This window comes from Otolemur garnettii, unplaced genomic scaffold, assembly GCF_000181295.1.
Source record: "Otolemur garnettii isolate 467f Iridium unplaced genomic scaffold, OtoGar3 scaffold00006, whole genome shotgun sequence".
Classification (NCBI taxonomy): domain Eukaryota; kingdom Metazoa; phylum Chordata; class Mammalia; order Primates; family Galagidae; genus Otolemur; species Otolemur garnettii.
The window spans coordinates 21,176,836-21,189,163 of record NW_003852401.1 but is presented as its reverse complement, the minus strand read 5'-3'; the positions used below and the strand labels follow the sequence as shown (position 1 = coordinate 21,189,163).

At 36.6% G+C, this 12,328-nt stretch overlaps 1 protein-coding gene across 3 annotated transcripts in view; it reads left to right on the top strand.

Moving 5' to 3' along the window:
* Positions 1 to 12,328, top strand: part of RIC1 (RIC1 homolog, RAB6A GEF complex partner 1) — a 150,252-nt gene that overhangs the window by 125,780 nt on the left and 12,144 nt on the right. For all 3 annotated transcript variants that reach the window (XM_003782896.1, XM_023508275.1, XM_023508279.1), the window contains exons 13-19: positions 891 to 929; positions 1,257 to 1,367; positions 2,228 to 2,317; positions 4,099 to 4,259; positions 5,186 to 5,324; positions 10,621 to 10,737; positions 11,436 to 12,164. In XM_003782896.1, coding sequence (XP_003782944.1) covers positions 891 to 929; positions 1,257 to 1,367; positions 2,228 to 2,317; positions 4,099 to 4,259; positions 5,186 to 5,324; positions 10,621 to 10,737; positions 11,436 to 12,164 — 1,386 coding nt within the window. The remainder of the gene's footprint in view (positions 1 to 890; positions 930 to 1,256; positions 1,368 to 2,227; positions 2,318 to 4,098; positions 4,260 to 5,185; positions 5,325 to 10,620; positions 10,738 to 11,435; positions 12,165 to 12,328) is intronic.

Sequence of the window (12,328 nt, the reverse complement as noted above, 5' to 3'; positions counted from 1 at the left end):
AAATGAAATTAATTGCATTTTTTAATTTATTCAGTTTGAATGGACTGAAGCTTTTCTTATTCCAGGAACAGAAGACTATTTGTTCAGTTTTATTAATTTTCACCCCACTCTCACCATGCGCTCATGAAAACTATTTAATCAGTAGGCTAGAGCCATCAGTCTCAATAAAGCTAAACTTTAATCTACATTGATATCCCTTAGAGGATACTTTAAGCTTAAAAGTTCTGTTAGGGTGATACAGAGATATACAAAGATGTAAGACAGACTGTACAGGAAAATATACCACTTATGTTGCAGATAAAAAATTAATATCTGTAGATATATTAAGACTTCTTGTAGATGAATTTGTTGAATACCCCAATAGAAAAATAGTAGTTTATGCATTCTTACATGTTTGCTTATAGAATAAACAATGTACTTTGTACATTTTTATATTATTTAATTTTATAAACATTGCTTTTTTAATCAGAAAAATATGAAAGAAGTAAATAAATTTTCATTAAAAAATAAAACTTCTAATGAGCCTGTAATTTTATTATTTCAGGATGGTTTATATCATCATACCCAAGTTGTTCATCTGCATAATCCATGGCTTCCCTTGTGGGTGCTTTTTAAAAAATCTCTTGTCAGTCTATGTTAGTTCAGTATTTAAAATAGACAAAAACATGAGAGGAAAGCCTGCTGTCTAGAAGAAATGGTTAAGACAAGAGATATGAAACATTGGCCTATGTATAAATGATAAATTCTAAGTGTTCTGGTGTTAATACCCCTATTTAGGGTTGCCTTATACATTGTACAGGAAGGTGAATCTTACATTGTGATAAGTTAATGCTTTAAGTTTAAATTTATTTCTTAAGTCTCACTAAACTGATGTGTTATTTTCTACATAGATTTCCAGCACCTATCTAGAGAGCAATTGGCCTATACGGGTGAGTTGTTATTTTGTTGGTGTTGACTTTCATTGGATAGCATTTACAGTAAGAGGCATTTTGAGAAGAGCCCTTCAATAGTTATATTGATAAGAGTAAAATTTTAGTATTCGATCCATTATACATTGCTATTTCGTTAATATTTATAATTTTGTTAACTATACCTATATAAATATTTGGATGTTTAAATTTAGCATTTTGTATTTAATTTACTTAGCAAACATTTATCAATTGTCTGTTTGCCTGACACAGTACCAAGCTCTTTATACCAAGTAAAGTATATAGGTTTGCAGGGAAGAGTTCTTAATTTTGTTTTTCTTTTAACAGTTTTCAGCTATTGATAAGCTTGGACAAAATATTGCTGTGGTTGGCAAGTTTGGTTTTGCACATTATTCATTACTCACCAAAAAATGGAAACTTTTTGGAAACATCACCCAGGTTTGTCTTTTGGAAAGTAATAACTTATTTCTTAAAGTATAAGAGAACTCCAGTGTGAAAAAACAGAAAGTCAACCATTGGTTACTTATAAAAAATAAAATTAAATATAAAAAGGTGACATTGGATAATGTCTGAAAGTCAATTCTGATAAAGTACTTGATGTTTGATAAAAGAATCTGTTGAAGAATTGATTTATTTTTAATTCTTATTGAGATCAGCAAATATTATTTAGCTTAAGGATTTACTTCACATTCCTGATTAGTTAATCATACATGATTAGAATAAATTTCCACAGAATTTGAATCACTCCCTGCTGTCTGTCTCCCTGTAATCAGGTAGCACATACATGTATGTATGTGTGTATGCATGCATACAATTTATACTAGTTGGATTTTGTAAGAATCAAATAGAAGGAAAAGGAAGAAATTATCACTTAATTGATGCCTATTGTGTACCAGGTACTTTGAGATGTTTTCATGCGTATCATCTCATTCATTTTCATAACAGCCCAGTGAGGGCACTGTTGTCACCATTTATTCAAAGAAAAACTGAGATTCAAAGTCACTCATTTGACAAATGATAAAGCCCAGAATTTAAACCAAGGTCTGTTGGAGGTGGGAGTAATGATGCTATATGATACCAAATTATTTTGAATGATGTATTTGCCTCCTTACAGAAATATTTATTTTTAAAAATAGGATATGAATTATTAATAAAGATCCTAGAGTAATAATTGGGAGAGAAAAACAGAAATAATATGAGGTCTCATGGTCTGCCTAAGAATATTTCATAAGTGTATTACTTTCTTATAATTTCTATATTAGTAGAATTAAAGTATTTTTATTTTTTTTTTTATTAAGGAGCAAAATATGATTGTGACAGGTGGCTTAGCCTGGTGGAATGATTTTATGGTTCTTGCGTGTTATAATATAAATGATCGTCAAGAAGAGGTAAGTCTTTTCTCTCAGAAATAATAGATTTTTACATTTTAAAGCTATTTAGAACAATTTAGTTTTATATAGAAAATAGTCTACTGGAAACTGAACAAAACATTTTATTTTTTAACTATGAATTTAGCATTTTTTAGCTACCAGGCAGGCCTTAAGTTACAAACAGCCTACTTACTTACAACTCACACTTAAGAACAGGGGCTATTACAGCAAGTCTCCGAGTTATACACATCTGACTGACGTATAATTCACACTTACAAACAGAGGCTGTTACAGGAACTAGGTAAGTGTACCTATTCCAACTTACATATAAATTCAGCATAAGACCAAACTCATCAAATCTATCTTGTTTGTAATCTGGGGATTGCCTGTAATAGAATTTTCTTTTTGGGTTATTACTATTTCTTTCAATTTTTGGAGTGACAATTGGGACTTCTAAGATTACTTTTTCTAGGCTCGGCGCCTATAGCTCAACCAGCTAAGGTGCCAGCCACGTACACCTAAGGTGGCGGGTTCAAATCCCCAGCCCGGACCCGCCAAACAACAATGACGGCTGCAACCAAAAAATAGCCGGGCGTTGTGGCGGGCGCCTGTAGTCCCAGCTACTTGGGAGGCGGAGGCAGGAGACTCGCTTGAGCCCAGGAGTTGGAGGTTGCTGTGAGCTGTAATGCCACGGCACTCTACCCAGGGGGACAGCTTGAGGCTCTGTCTCAAAAAAAAAAAAAAAAAAAAAAAGATTACTTTTTCTAAGGGTTTTAGCTATTAAGAGATTCTCTACGAAGTTTGAAAATAAATATAGTTAAAAGCAAAAGAGTTTGTAAGATTCTAGTTATCCTTAGAGATAGATTTATTATTTATTGATTTACAGTGGTCCCCCCTTATCCACAGGGAATACATTCCAAGACCTTCAATGGATGTCTGATACTGAGGATAGCACCAAACTATTTTTTTCTATACATAACTATGGTAAAGTTTAATTTGTAAGTTAGGCACAGTAAGAGATTAACAATAATAACTGATAAAATAGAACAGTTCTAACAGTATACTATATTAAGTGTTACATGAATGTGGTCTCTTGCTCTCAAAATATCTTATTATGTTCACCGATTTTCAAACTGTAATTTGAAAATTTTGCTTTCTGAGGGTAAGGGATATGGGTTTTTGTTTTGAAAAATTGTTGACCTATTATATCAGTTCTAAACACATAGGTCTAAAAGGAGTATCTCATAATAGTGCACTCACAGTTTTGATCACTTCATTTTTTGGTTATTTGTAGAATGATCCTCATTCACCAAAATAAAAACATAACCCATTCATTGTTAAGTTTAGATCGTCTGTCAACTGCTGTAACTTGGGGGAGAAAACCAGTAGATAAAAACCAGCATGCCGTCTGGGTGTGGTGAATCATACCCCATAATCTCAGAACTCTGGGAAACTGAGGCAGGAGGATTATACTTCAAGCTAGGAGTTCCAGGCCAGCCTAGGCAACATAGCAAGATCCTGTCTCTGCAAAAACTTTTAAAATTAGCCAAGCATGGTGGTGCAGGCCTTATTCCCAGCTACTTGGGAGGCTAAAGTGGGAGGATCATTTGAACTCAGGAGGTTGGGGTTATAGTGAACTATCATCATCCTAATGCACTCCAGCTTGGGTGACAGAGCAAGACCCTGTCTCAAAAAAAAAAAGGAAGGAAGGAAAGAAAGAAAAAAGTGTGTTTAAAGTATTTAGTCATCCCTGGTAGCCATCTCATTTTTATAATCTTCTTTATTTTTATTTTCTTCAGCTCAGAGTATACTTGCGAACATCAAATCTAGACAATGCTTTTGCTCACGTCACCAAAGCACAAGCAGAAACATTACTGCTTAGTGTCTTCCGGGACATGGTAATAGTATTTAGAGCAGATTGTTCAATATGCCTTTACAGTATTGAAAGAAAATCTGATGGGTAAGTAAATAGTATATGAGAAGTCACGTCTTACTTGTGTTTGCCATGTTTCTCCTCTATAGTTTGTTTTCTCAGAAGTTATTTTACCTTCATATTTACTTTCATTTTTTTAAGCAATGGAAAAAGCAAAGAGTTTAACTTAGTAATATTCATATGATAGCTATGAAAAAGAGAAATAGCCTAAACTATCACTGCTAATCTTCTTGGATTCATTTGAAAATAATCTACTCTGGGATGAGATAAAACTTAGATACTAAGTTTTAGTACAGCCTTGAAAATAAGTGACTGTTGATTTAGTGTTCTAGACACTTAGGGAAATTTGAAGAAGTTCTTAGGAAGCATGTCCTTAGGAAGCCTGTCCTTTGCAGACTCACTTTTATTTCCACTGAACTAGATGGCTATAGTCTGGGGCAGGAAATGCCGGCAGTCTTGTTGTTGGGAAATGTTGCCTTATATTCTTGGCATCTTGTTAACGTGCAGCATTTAGAACATACCTCTTGAGTTTTATTTTGTTCTCAGAAGGTTTTTTGTTTAAATAGCCATGAAGTATTTGCCAAAATAGTACAGTGATTTGGGAGTAATGCAAAGATAAAAATTTAGACATCTTACCAGACTCAAGTGACTGAACCCTCTCTGGCTGTAGAAACCAACTAGTTTTTTCCTTTAAGTATCTCTATTAATATTTTTGTCTTTGCTTCTACACCTTATTCCCTTTCTTTCTTTCTCGTTCCCATTTGTGTTCTTTGAATTCCCTCAACCTTGCCAATCTCCTGATTGAAGGATATTTGGAGAGGAGAGAGGGGGGGCTAGAAAACATTTGGGTCATCCATAAGCATGAAATCTAACACTATTAATAGCAAGAAAAGAAAAAAAAAAAGTCTTGCTAGCATTATTGTTGAAGTATGGGGTTTCTTTTGTTTTTACAGTCCAAACACTACTGCTGGTATTCAAGTTCTTCAGGAGGTCTCCATGTCACGTTACATTCCTCACCCTTTCCTGGTAGTATCTATCACTCTGACATCAGTGAGCACAGAGAATGGAATTACCCTGAAAATGCCACAGCAGGTAACCCTATTCCATTATTAGAGTTCTTTGGAGTTTACATCTCAGTTTTTAGTGTTTTAAGTTGATTTTAGGAACTGTTGATTTATTCAGCAAATAAATACTAAGTGTCTAGAATATACCTACTTTGAAGATGCTGGGTTGCAGTGGCATACTAAACATGGTTTCTGCTCAAAAATTAAACAAATAGGCTCGGCGCCTATAGCTCAACCGGTTAAGGCACCAGCCACATACACCTAAGGTGGCGGGTTCAAATCCCCAGCCCGGACCCGCCAAACAACAATGACGGCTGCAACCAAAAAATAGCCGGGCGTTGTGGCGGGCGCCTGTAGTCCCAGCTACTTGGGAGGCGGAGGCAGGAGACTCGCTTGAGCCCAGGAGTTGGAGGTTTCTGTGAGCTGTAATGCCACGGCACTCTACCCAGGGGGACAGCTTGAGGCTCTGTCTCAAAAAAAAAAAAAAAAAAAAAAAAAAATTAAACAAATAGTTATCTATATAATTGTTTTTATGATGTGTGCACCACAAAGTAGTGTCACAGGTTCCTGTGAGAGCCTATAACAAAAACCTGGTGTAGTCTGAACAATCAAGAGATTTCTATACCAGTTAAATTGAAAACTGGAGAATGAGTAGATACGATCTAAGTTACTGGTGAATTCCAGGCAGAACGAACAGTAATGCAAAAGCCCATACACAAAAGAGAACATGACAACACTCAGGGAATTGGAGGAGTTTTAGAGTGACTGGAACATGAAATGTGAGAAAGGATATGTGTCTTACAGATAATATTGATAACTTTAGACTACAGTTTCAAGTCAAAAGTGCTTTAAGGTAGGTATTATTACATCTAAGCTTTATTCTGTTTTCTCTTACTATAAGGACAGTGGGCTGGAGTAGAGGGAAACCTCATGTAGGGAAAGCAGCTGGGAGGACACTGTAATGATCTGTGAAAAGAGTTAGTGGCCTGAACTTGGGCAGTGAAAAAGGAGATGGAAAGAAACAGAACAAATATAAAATACAGAGAACTCCACCATTAGTTAATTATAAGGAAAGTATAATCCTATAGTTTTCTGGCTAAAGAAACTGAGTATATAGTCGTGCCACGATGACTCGGGTTACAGAACTTCTATTTTAGGGTTCCTTCCATTATACCATTGGTTTCTAAACTGTCAGCTGGGAACCCGTTGTCAGAGGAAAATTCTATGCAGACTATTTGTCATTCCTGTCTTCCAGTCTGTCTTCTACTTCCTATTGAGGCACTTCCATTGAACTTCAATACTCCATACAGTAGTTACAAAACAATGCACTAGACTATCCAGTTTTCGAGAATTCAGCTACTTTATAAAGAGAGTGAGCTGTTATCTAAAATCTGACTTGTAACAGTCTGTCCTAGTTTTCTAACTCTTTGGACTAAGAAATATTAAAAGTTGCTTCCTTTTCCACGTGATAACCTAAATTATTTGTGGATGGTTATCCCTTCTCTGTGTCTTCTCATCTGCATGTTAAATATTCCCGTATCTCTGTTTCTGTGATGTTCCTTCTAGACCCTTAATCATCTTGGTCTCCTTTCTGTAGAAAAACTTGTAATTGGCTTTTTACTTTAAAATATAGCTCCCATTTCCTCTGAAAATTATATTTCATAGTAACCAGATCATCCTAGTTGATAAGGAAAAGTTCTGTTTTACAGAAGAATTGTAGCTAAAAGATGTGGGAAAAATGTGAGATTTTTAAAAATTACCAATTCACAGCCCTGAGGAAATAATTAATTCAGGCAGTAATCATTATTGAATGAAACTTTACAATGAAGGGGTCATGGTTGTTGTTAATCAATGTTACCATTACCAAAAGTGGGAAAACAAGATGTGATATTCTTCCTTAGGTGATACAAGATAAAGATCACATGAAGAATTAATTGCCAAAACATTGAACTGAATTGAATTAAGTGTCTAGAGTCATTTTCCATTTGAAAGAAATAAAGACAGTCTAATTTACACCACAGGGAAGCAGAATGCAGGATATTCTATAAGACAGCTACAAGTAAATAAAGTAGGGGGAAAAAGAGATACTCTTCTAGATTAAATAAGACTTTAGAGTCATGACACCCAAATGCAATAGACAGGCTCATTTGAGAGGCAAATGTGATAGTCACTGTGCTATAAAACCAAGCCTAAGGCTGGGCACAGTGGCTCACATCTATAATCCTAGCACTCTGGAAGGCTGGGGCAAGTGGATCTCTTCTTGAGCTCTGGAGTTCAAGACCTCCTGAGCAAGAGTGAGACCCCTGTCTCTACTAAAAAATAGAAAAAACTAGCTGAGCATCATGGCTAGCACCTGTAGTCCCAGGTACTCAGGAGGCTGAGTCAAAGATGATTGAGTGAGCCCAGGAGTTTGAGGTTGCTGTGTGAGCTATTATGGTGCCATGGCACTCTACCAGGATGACAGAGTAAGATTCAGTCTCAAAAAAAGAAAAAGAAAACTAAGCCTAAACTATTCTTCCCGTCTTTCAAGCCAGCTGTTAAAAGATACTGTTGAAACCACTGGAGGCATTTAAATATGAAATAATACCAAGAACTAACTGTAAATTTTATTAGAGGTGATACTGACATTGATGGTTATACAGATGCCCATATATTTTAGGAATGTATGTTGAACATACAGAGGTAAAATGGCAAGATTGCTTGCTTAAAATAATTCTGCAAGACCTTTCAAAGAAAACAAGGGATAATCTAGAGCAAATATGGCAGTATCTTGATAACTGTGACTCAAAATAATGTAAATGAGATTTCATTGTACTATTCATCATACTTAGATCATGTTAGAAGTTTTCATATTAGGAAAAAAGGGGCTGTCTATGTCCCAGATGTAGTTGGCAATCAGTGGCATCAGTAGTACCAGGTATACACCATTTTGAGAGAGCCTTCACACAGAAGAAGTATTTAAATTAACTTGGTGAAGAGAAGATTAAGAAGTAGATTGAATAAAATAGGAAATAGACTGATTGCATCTGCTATGGAGGGAAGACCAAGGATGTTTTAGCAAGCAAACCTTCATTTAATATTAAAGATTTTTTGAAATAGTGATAACAGTGAGAACTGCATTAATAGGATAGCCTCTTCTTGAGAGTGAGTTCCCTGTTCTTAAAACTACCATTGAGAATTATCTGCCAGGGATTGTTTTTTTAGGGTGAGAGGGAGTGTTTTAGGTTCCTTCAGATTTAGGATTTGGAGCATACAGATAACCTTTGCTTTTTCTGAAAATTTAAAATTACCTGGTAGTGATATTGCAGTCACCTGTAATATTATTAGTAGAAAATGTTGAATGGGGGATTAATAATATCCACTCAATGAAGAAAAGTGTTGCTTTTTTGTTTTAAGAACTAGTGTGAAATGAAGCTGAAATCTACAATTTTAAAACTTAAGGTGGTCATTATAAACATTAAACATTAGTCATACTGTGATGAGTTGCAGTAAATAATCTTTTGAAGTATTTCAGGAGTCTGTCCCTATGCCAGTCCCCAAGTAGTCATACTGTTTTGATGCATGTGTTTGCATGCTTTTCTTTTTCTGCTGCTATCTAACTACATTTACTATTATCTGGGTTCCTGACTCTTACAGTTCCCACATACCTTTTAAATTCCATTTTCCTTCTCATACCAACAAGCTTTTTTTTTTTTTTCCTCCAAGTTACTGGCTGTTTTTCATGTATTGTGGACAGACATCCAAATTTTTAGTTTTGCAGTTTCTTCATACACATTTCTTTCTAGAATATGAAGCCAGTAAGCAAGAGCATTTTCTATCACACTGAGTGTTTTGCAGCTAGAATACAATTGGTGGTTGCTGTTTTCTTAACTGACCCCTAAAAGATGCTAACTAGCAGCTTAAATTCAGCCAGCAAGCGTCAAAACCTGAAACATAATAAACTTCTGGATAGTCATTCTCCTAAAATTCTTTACTTCTTAATTTATATGGCATTGTGCTTCCCCATTTCTCTTCTTCCCTTGAAAAGCTCAAGTGTGGCCCTCTGTTCTTTAGCCACCCCCAACCCCAATCTGTGCTTTAGAAAACTTTTCCTGTTTCCTTCAGTTTACACACCTCAGCCTTTTTGCTACGATGATGGCATATTCATCTCTAGTTCATTTTTGCTAGAAATGCTTATTAATCTTTCAAATTAAATAGGGGGATAAAAAGGAACTTTTGGATTTTTCCCTTCCCTAAGTCCTCTTATTATCTTCTATCAGTGATACCTTCAACTTCTCTAGCACCTCACCTAAATTCAATACCTTAATCATCTTTGATTTAGCTCTTTTTCTACCTTTCATGTCTGGGATAGCAATGTAGCAGTAAATTCTATTTTTTTAATCAAATGATCTTCTTCTTTATGGTGAAAATGGCTTGATATCTGAGATTCACTTTAATACAGTGCTTCTCAAGCTTTAATGTGCACAATTTATTCTGGGTAATAGGATTTAATAGGAAATCATTGTATAAGGCTCCCTACTCTGGCATTTGGTTGAAATTTCTTCATTCCTAAAGTTAATACCCATGAAGTTTTTCTTTTGCCAGTAATCCATTCTGATTAATTCTGGTTTTTTAATAACTCTCATATTCAAGAACCATAAATAGTGGCTTATTTCCTGCTGCTCTTTTCCCTGGCTTTCCAAGTCCTCTTTGAATGTCTGTCACCACTCTGCTTGTTCTCGTATTATCTGTGGTTGAGCACATTGTTCTCACTTTCCTAACAGAACTGTTCTATCCATGTCTTCACTTACATTACATGCTTTAACTAGAAAACCAACCCTTACACTTCCACCTAGGTATGTTTTCCTCATCTTTCAAGTTCCACTTCATTTTTTTTTTCTTTGCTATGCTTTCTTCCCTTTTTAAATTTAAACTCCTAGACTTAAGCTGTCCTTCTGCCTTAGCATCCCAAGTAGGCGGAACTACATATGTGAGCCACCACTCCCAGCCCCACTTACTTTAAACCTATTCAAGCTTTGCCAGCAAGATCCGTAACATGCTATTTCATTTTTATGAACTTCTAAAGTTCTCTTAATTTTTCCAGAATAATTTAGCTTTGCCCTCAATTTTATGTCACTGGTATTATTCATTAAATACATTATATATTGAGCTTTTTATCACAACCAGAGAGCTCCTTGTATTCCCACGGAGCCTAGCAGAATACATAGTACAACCCCAGTAAATATCGTAGATTGTTCACCTGTAAACTTTATGGATTGGGGGGGAAATGCTGAAAATATATGTATCCATTAGTATGAATCTAATTTCTTTTTCTTAAACTTCAGGCTCGTGATGCAGAGAGCATTATGCTAAACCTTGCAGGACAGCTCATCATGATGCAGAGGGATAGGTCGGGCCCTCAGATCAGGGAGAAGGACAGTAACCCTAACCAAAGGAAACTTGTGAGTAAAATGCAAGTCATTTTGAACATAAAGAAAGTATAGGATTAGAGGCAAGCATAGTACCTCACACCTTTGGGAGGCTGAGGTGGGTGGTTTGCTTGAGCTCAGGAGTTTAAGAACAGCCTGAGCAAGAGCAAGACCCCATCTCTATTTAAAATAGAAAAATTGGCTGAGCTTTGTGGCAGGCAGGCACCTATAGTCCCAGCTACTTGGGAGGCTGAGGCAAGAGGATTGCTGGAGCCCAGGAATTTGAGGTTGCTGTAAGCTAGGACACCATGGCACTCTAGCCTGGGGCAATAAAGTGAGACTGTGTCTCAAAAAAAAGAAAGTAAGTATGGGATTAGGATGAAGGAATAAGAGAATTTAAGAGAAGAGTATTGTCTTGTGATTTGGAAATATTAGGATTACAGGTGTGAGCCACCACACCCATTTAGTTGCAAATTCTAATAGAAAATAAAGATAGATTGGTGAAGTTCAAAGGGTTTTTGTTTTCTTTTTAGATTTAAATGTGCAAACTTTGAAAGTTAGGGTACTCTTATTAACTCTGATTCTAAATGTGTATGTAGATCTCCTTGCTTTTCAAAAAAAAAGTTGTTGTTATATCCCTTTGACAGACTTTGGAAACTTAGTACCTAGGAACTTAAGAATCTACAAATGTAATGGGTGAAAAAACCTGATTCTTGTCTCTCCTTCTCCAGCTGCCATTCTGTCCTCCCGTTGTACTCGCTCAGTCTGTTGAAAATGTCTGGACTACAGGTCGAGCAAGTAAACAAAAACGTCACCTTCTAGAGGCTCTCTGGCTGAGCTGTGGTGGTGCAGGGATGAAAGTTTGGCTCCCTCTCTTCCCTAGGGATCACCGCAAGCCCCATTCCTTCTTGTCCCAGCGGATCATGCTGCCTTTCCACATCAATATTTACCCTCTGGCTGTTCTATTTGAAGACGCATTAGTCCTCGGTGCTGTCAATGACACTTTACTTTATGATTCTTTGTATACTCGGAACAATACTAGGGAACAGCTGGAGGTGCTCTTCCCTTTCTGTGTTGTGGAGAGAACTTCTCAGATCTACCTGCACCATATTTTACGTCAGCTTCTAGTCAGAAACCTTGGGGAGCAAGCCTTGCTCTTGGCCCAGTCCTGCGCAGCGTTACCTTACTTCCCCCACGTGCTGGAGCTTATGCTCCATGAAGTCCTAGAAGAAGAAGCTACCTCACGGGAGCCCATTCCCGACCCTCTCCTTCCCACTGTGGCAAAATTTATTACGGAGTTCCCCCTTTTCCTGCAGACAGTTGTCCATTGTGCCAGAAAGACTGAGTATGCCCTGTGGAATTACCTTTTTGCAGCTGTTGGAAACCCCAAGGACTTGTTTGAGGAATGTTTGATGGCTCAGGATTTGGACACAGCTGCCTCTTACCTTATTATCTTACAGGTAACAGTTTTCTTCTTGTAAAGGGTCAGGTATTGATGAGGTTAAACTTAGAAAAAAGTTCTGTGTTTATTTTGTGATTGTGTTTAAGAAATTAATTTGTCGGCTCGGCGCCTATAGCTCAACCAGCTAAGGCGCCAGCCACATACACCTAAGGTGGCGGGTTC